A 7,500-nucleotide genomic window follows, 5' to 3' on the forward strand; every position below is an offset into this window, starting at 1 on the left:
GGTGCCGCCGTCCAAGCAGCAACTAAAGTTAAGTCCGTCATGTTTTTGTTTTTTTCTGTTTGTTTTGCTGACGATTCCTTTTGATCTGTAACTTACCTTCTTGCCCCACCCTTTAACTATTACTAGACAAAAAGCTGAGGAGGCATCCCCTCGCTTCACCTCCCATGAGTTCCCAATTTGGACTTTTTTTTTTTTCTTCAGCTAAGTTGAGTGAAAGAAGGGAAGGAGACCCTAACGATGGGATGTTGTCCTTCGTACCTCGTCACGACCGTTTATGCAGTTCAGGCGTCCGTCACATCTCAGAGTCCTGGGTATGCACTCGCTGCCGCCGCACCAGAATTGGTCGTCTCGGCAGTAGTGCTGGCAGTCTTTCTGCAAAGGAGAAGAGGAGCATAAACAGCGTCGATCTAGTGTAGCTTGGAGCATCGCCTTATGCGGTGCTGTTGTGGCCACTTCAACAATGAAACGGAAACATCACTTCGTTCAACGATGCTGGAATTGTTTTACGTCAACGATGCCGTCCAAAAGGAATTATTCTAAAAGAAATTACATGGAATTTTGAATGTGCCTGCCATTTGACGGGAAATAACAAAACGTTCCGCAAAACTTACCGTTCTTCCCCACCCCCCTCTGTACGACGAAACCTGCGCCGGGTCAATGAACGACACACACACACACACACACACACACACACACATACACACACACACACACACACACATACATACGTACATACATGCATACATATATATATATATATATATATATATATATATATACATATATATATACATATATATACATATATATATATATATATACATATATAATATGAGTGTGTGTGTGTGTGTGTGTGTGTGTGTGTGTGTGTGTGTGTGTGTGTGTGTGTGTGTGTGTGTGTGTGTGTGTGTGTGTGTGTGTGTGTGTGTGTGTGTGTGTGCATATATTTACATATATACTAATAAGAATACGGGTACGTGTGTTTACTTACGCAAAGTAGGCCACTTGGAAAAAAATAACGAAGCAGAGCGCTTTCGTATATTACATCTTCAGTACAAAAAGTACTTCTTGTACTGGATATCATATACGAAAGTACTCTAGTTCGTCAGTTTTTTTTTTCCAAGTGGTCTGCTTTGTATGCACACACACAAACACACACACACACACACACACACACACACACACACACACACACACACATAAATGTCTTGATGAAAACCTGCTCCCTAAATTCACTAATATACGCCTTCACGACAGAGCAGTGCAGCTTAAAGATTTCACGCTCAAATTCAGACGGAGTCTGTTGCTTGAGCAAATTGACCAAAAGCAACAACTACTTAGGAGCTTAAACGAAGAATTAGGTAAAGTTATGGAACTTTTCCACAACTGTAACTTCGCCTCTCACTTACGTGATGATATTGAGAGGGCCCTACATCATAGCCTCTCCATGCACGCCAACGCTACAGAATCACGTGTTCAGAAGAAACTGAGCCGCTTATACGGAGGTAAGATGTTAATTCCTAAGAGTACAGACGGGTTCATCAACCTTTCGGACTACCCGCTTTCTGACCACCAAAAAGAATTCCTTAACTTAGGATTGAAATGTAACTACATGCCCCATTTCAAGAAAGAGGAGAAAACAGCTGAACTGGAACTTTTATACAGGAATCTGTGTGAACTCCACAAGAAAGGTAAGATTGATATGAACCCTGACATAAAAGAACTCTTACAAGCTGAAAGCACTAAACATAGAGCTCATGGCCGTAGTTCCCTACTCACCGCTGAGTTGCGCCAGGCTGCTAAGGAACTCCGTGAGAATAATGATATGCTACGGACTTGTACCAAAGAAGTTCCCTTTAGATGCCCTTCAAGCAAAATTTATTTTCAAACAGATGGCGTTGCTATGGGTAGTCCTTAGGCGTACTATTTGCTCAGGCCTACATGTGCCATCTTGAAAACCACGTTCTCAGCACTTTAAGCCAGAAACCCAATATGTACCTTAGATACATTGACGACATCTTCGTAGATATTGAAGGCGAGGAACAATTAGAATGCCTTAAAAACAAAATGGAAGAAAACTTATGCCTTAGTTTCACCGTAGAGAAGAGCATTAATAACAGAATTCCCTTTCTAGATGTGTGGGTAGATGGCTCAGAAGGTGCATTCATCACTAGTGTATACAGAAAACCGAGCAACTCAGGAAGATGTCTGAATGGATCGAGTGAATGCCCTTCCAAATATAAAATGAGCGTGGTACGTGCTTACGTCACAAGAGCCTTTAAAATTTCTTTCAATTGGCTCCTCCTCCACCAAGAACTAAATAGAGTGAAACAAATCCTTACTAATAATGGATTCACAATGACAGACATCGACAAAGAGATTAAAATTAATATGGAAAAAGCCAACAGCAACAATATCAAGGTAGACAATAAGTTGAAAAAATTAAACATTTTTTACCAAAATACAATGTCCCCTGCATACAAAACAGATGAAAAAGTACTAAAACACATAATATACAAGAACTGTAAACCCAAAAAACAAGAGGATAAACTGAATTTGATTATTTATTATCGCAATCCGAGAACTTCGTCTCTTGTTATGAAAAATAATATGACTGCCACTAGAGACAAATTAAAGCAAGACCACGTTGTGTATAAGTACTCATGCAATCTTAACAAAGACGGTGTGCTTTGCAACGAAGAGTACATAGGCCACACAACGCAAACATTAACACAAAGACTGACATTTCACATGCAAAACGGTGCTATCAAAAATCACATCACAAAAACACACAACACTATCATATCACGAGACCAATTAAACAAAAACACAGTCATAATTTCAAAGACCAACGACAAAAGAAAATTAAAATGTTTGGAGGCAGTTTTGATAAAAAAAAAAAAAAAAAAACACATGCCAAATATCAACATCCAGCAAAATATGTGCGGACGTTTGGAACTTTTCGGGGCATCCCACGTCGCGCCACGAAGATGAAAAGTCCAGCAACACTCTTGCACCACCATCTCTCCTAGTATTTCACATTTTGTAACTTTTTGTATTTATAAGCATGTATGTATCTTTGGAAAATAAAATTTACCAGAAGATGCCTAAGGTATAGGCGAAACGTCGTTAAGTTATAGTTTTCATTTCCACAATGGACTCCATCGGAAATATTATTTATCATTTACCCCAACAGTGCAGTGACGGATCATTTAATTAAGGATAACCTAACCTAATCTAACTTAACCCAACCCAACCTAACCTCACCTCACTTCACCTCACCTCACCAAACCAACCCTAACCTAACCTCATTTAACTAACCCTAACCTAACCTCACTAACCTCGCCTAACCTAATCAAACCTCACCTAACCTAACTTAAATTCACCTAACTTTATCTCAGAATGAGCTTGTTAAGATAATCCAAAACCCCAACTATTAGCTTGTAAAGATAAACAATCTTCGGGACACTGGGGTTGAGGACCTTTACAACGTCCCTTGTGTCATGCACTATACTACCTGAGTGGCCACATGCTATACACACGAGTGGGATGGAGGTTCCCCTTTCTTGGTCGAAGTTCACTCTGCGCCAAACCTCGCTGGTAAGTGGCGGAGGAGGTTGAGATTAAGGCTGAATATTGCCTCACAAGGACACCAGAGGCTTGTTACATGAAGTGTCGGTTTCTGGTAACGCTCCGCTCCACTGCTGACACAGCGCTCTGCAGAACCCCACCTCACACTTTTTTTTTATTCTTAGTTGTTTGCAGTACGACTTTCGTTTCGGTCGTAGCATTCAGTGAGCAGATAGATCTTCGGCTTCTCCTTGAACACGGCTTTACTCTCCCTAGTCTTTTATGTCACCAGGCAGCCTGTCTTGGTGCACATCTGACAAAAGCTCTGAGATCAGTTTCTAAGTTGCTCCTCGGTTCATCCAACCGATGCCGAGTCTAGACAATTAGTTTTTGTTGAACCAGAAGCACTGCACACCGGAAGGAAACACCCATGATGACTGACAGACAGACTGATATGGTGATTCTGATGCTGCTCATTCATTCGTTTCAACCCTGACATTCGTTTGATTATTCGTTTATTCCTTTATGCATCTGTTCAGTCATCCATCGTTTATTCATGGACTCGTAAAAAGTCATCCTTTTAGTTGTTTAGAATTGATGATAAACGCAAAGCATAGATGTTATTTGTTTTTTTAAGTGTTTACCCAGCCAAATAATAAAACTTTGAACTGTACTACTGTACTGTGCTGTAAGGTAGAGTACTATACTACAGTATGGTATATGCCACGCACCACGCATGCAGGTTGATTCCATTGCCTGGACTGCTGTGGAGGGGTTCACACACAACCGCTCAGTTTTTCCTTGACTATGCGGTACCGCCGCGGTTTCCGCGCGGTTCAAACCATTAGTGTGAACAGGGCCTAAGGGTAATAGGAAATGCCTGAATGTCCTTCAGAATGGAGGCTCCAGGCTGATGTGTAGAGAGATGATGATTTTTGGCGGACCAATCACGCAGTTTGCTTTTATGATTGGGAACGATTCTAAGTAAATGATGATAATTTTTACCTTGTAATGCCCCTCGGTTTTACTTCCTCTTAACTCTCGTCTAAAGAACATAAGAATGGAGGAGGCTGCAAGAGACCATAAGGCCTACACTAGGCAGTTCCATGTCCCTTACCACCTATCATCCCCATCCAAAAAGGTATCTAACCCTCTCTCAAAACATCCAGTAGTTACAGCGCTCATTACATGGTTACTACGTCTATTCCATTCATTAACTACTCTATTGGTAAACTAGTTCTCGCCCATTTCCTTCTCTGAATGCGGTTTTGACCGCATCTATGACCACCTGTTCGATGCGAGATTGTTCCCCAAGAATGGAACCGCTGATTATTGTCGACAGAACACTTTTTTTTAGGACCCCGGTGGGGATTGTTGATGGAGCAAGTATATACAGTACCTCTGCTAGGTTGGTTTAGGCTACTTCGGTTAGTTTAGTTATTGGCCATAGGGAGTTGAGGAGAACGAGGAAGATAATTTGCAAACTTTAACTATCTGTTCTTGTTACCATCCTACTCGTCAGTTAGCATGTGTTCCTCATTCGTACACTCTGGGGGTAAAAACACAAACATTTTTTGACACTTTTAGGTACCCGTCGCGGGAGCGCCGACGCAAGAGACGATGGGAACCAGGTACGTTCTTGTTCTGTTTTGAATTTGGTCGCTACCTTCTACAAACTCCTTCCTCGTTTTTCCCTCACTCTGAGTCCCATTGGAAGGTTTCCATTGCCTGTTTACATGAACAGGCGTGGGAGGGAGCGTCCTGATGGGGATCTTATCTGATTCGGGAGTAGGGAGTTGTTGGATTGTTTAAGCGACTGGGGAGATACAACCCTCCTCGATGTCACATGTGTGGAAAGTAAAAATGGCGAGCATCTGCAGCTCGTACATTTTCCAAGCAGTACGTTTATAAAAAAAAAAAAAAAAGACTTATTGCTAGAGGATGTGTCGATTCCATAAACAGAAACCCATAAACGTAGGCCTACCTCATCCAATCCACTTTGCTTACAGTCGTAGTCTTTGTCGCAGACCCAGACCTTGGGGACGCATTTCTTCGGTTCTTCGGGGCCACACCATATTTCCTCCGGGGAACATTTCACCTCACAGTGGGTCTGAAAACCGGGAAGGCACAGAACTCAGTTATCAGTGCTTGTGACAAGTGAGAGCGAAGGAAATGGGATTTTTTGTACTAGAATTTAGAATGATATTGGATTATGTATCAGCGGAATATGTAGAAAAGATGTTATTCCATTATAGATGTATTCAGAAGTTCGTTTGAAAAGAGAAAAATCCTAGCACAGTCGACAATATCGTTGCCATTGATACTTGACCGAAGGGAATAGAAAATTTCACAAAACAAGAAAAGAATCCATGCAAGAAAGGCATTTTTGGAGGGAAGAGGTAGAAAATCTTATCATACTTGATTCTACGATAGAATTGCGGGCTGTTAAAGGGAGAGATATGGTCGAGTGGGAGATGGTGGACGTTACAGCCTGATGGAGGTGGCGGGTTGGTTTCCCTTGGAGGAACGAGGTCGCTTGACAGTTGCTAGAGCAAATGTAATGCTGTACAAGTCATGAGTATCAGTGAAATGATTAATCGAAAGCCGTGCAACACAGACGGTCGTGTGGACAAATCAGGGCTTCGAAAAATCTGACACCAAAGGTTTGTTCTGAAAGCTGGAAAACAAAGGAGAGGTTGCTGGATTGTCTGAGCGCATCACCGAATGAAGAAGTATGAATTGGAATGTTAATAAGAGGGGAAAGGAAATGTCTAAGAAGGTGACGACAGGAGTACCACAGGGGTCTGTGTTGGCGCCTTGCATGTTCTTATTGATAAATGGCTCGGCTGAAAAAATAGTCATCTAGATATTTTTGTTTCCAGATTGTGTCAAAACTGCGAATAGGTAGGCTGGCTGGAAAGCAGCAGATTTTGTAAAATCTTAAAAGAAACTTTAAACTTTGTGTCTTAAACCAAACAGGTGAGGGTGGAGGCAGAAACCCGGATGATTCAGAATGGAATAGCAGCGCAAAAGAAAAATAGAAGGAATATCTTGGGGGGGGGGGAAGCTGTCAGCTGAAGAAAGAAATGCTGTAGAGAGAAGAAAGAGAGCCTGGAGGTAGCGGTGAGGTGAACTTTTTGGCTGCCTCCGTGTGGTATCGTGCAGCCAAAGAGTCATCAAAAGACAAAGGAAGAAGATATCGTGAAATTAGTTCCCTCAGCCCTTCAGACTTAGCTTGTAGAAGGTAAAGCAACAGTCTGAAACCCACAGGAAAGAAATGTAGAACAAACTGGATAACATTGGCAGGATTGTAATGGGATGGGTGCCATATGCAATAGGATGAAACACGTTGGAACTACATCTGGAACAAGGAAGGGTGAGACGGGACATTCTCAGGGCGGGAATGATTCACGAGGTAAAAGAGAGACATGGAAGGTTTATCTAGCAATCATTACGGGTGCAAGAGCATGGCGTAAAAGGGATATTAAGGAGATCAGTTTGCCTGGCAGACTCTGGCAGAGGGCGTAGACTCCCTGCCGTTGGGTCTTCTTACCTCGTCGGATCCGTCGCTACAATCTTCAGAGCCGTCGCACCGCTGACTGTTCTTGACGCACACCCCGTTCCCGCAACGGAAGTCGTCCGCCTCGCAGGGTATGGCTGGGTGACAAAAGGAAAGGAAGCCCATAACACAGATTATGAAAAAAGAAGAAGGAACAGGGGAGAACACAAAGAAAGTGAGAATAAAAGGAACAACTGGCCGGTCTTCAGTGTGACTCTCCGTCTTTAAGAAATCCGTTCCTGGTGCCAGTCTCGAGGTGTGTAGTCTTCAGTTGTTAGTCAGTTCGTTAACTCCGTTCATCTCCATCAACAAGTGATAAACTTTACTCTGGCTAATTTCAATTGATTCTATTATAATATGGGTTGCAGCAG

The 7,500-nt window shown here is 42.3% G+C and overlaps 1 protein-coding gene and 1 long non-coding RNA gene across 3 annotated transcripts in view; both read right to left on the reverse strand.

Moving 5' to 3' along the window:
• Positions 1–7,500, reverse strand: part of LOC143028253 (uncharacterized) — a 110,738-nt gene that overhangs the window by 34,936 nt on the left and 68,302 nt on the right. The window lies entirely within an intron of this gene.
• The window catches only part of LOC143028248 (uncharacterized), a 39,405-nt gene that overhangs the window by 30,066 nt on the left and 1,839 nt on the right, over positions 1–7,500 (reverse strand). For both annotated transcript variants that reach the window (XR_012966709.1, XM_076190066.1), the window contains exons 2-4: positions 7,124–7,227; positions 5,555–5,680; positions 259–372 (exon numbers count right to left, since the gene is read on the reverse strand). Coding sequence is in view for 1 of the 2 variants with exons in the window: in XM_076190066.1 (XP_076046181.1) it covers positions 259–372; positions 5,555–5,680; positions 7,124–7,227 (344 nt within the window). In the remaining variant the exon portion in view is untranslated. The remainder of the gene's footprint in view (positions 1–258; positions 373–5,554; positions 5,681–7,123; positions 7,228–7,500) is intronic.

Source organism: Oratosquilla oratoria, chromosome 9 (assembly GCF_046742065.1).
Source record: "Oratosquilla oratoria isolate Oo_2021 chromosome 9, ASM4674206v1, whole genome shotgun sequence".
Lineage (NCBI taxonomy): Eukaryota > Metazoa > Arthropoda > Malacostraca > Stomatopoda > Squillidae > Oratosquilla > Oratosquilla oratoria.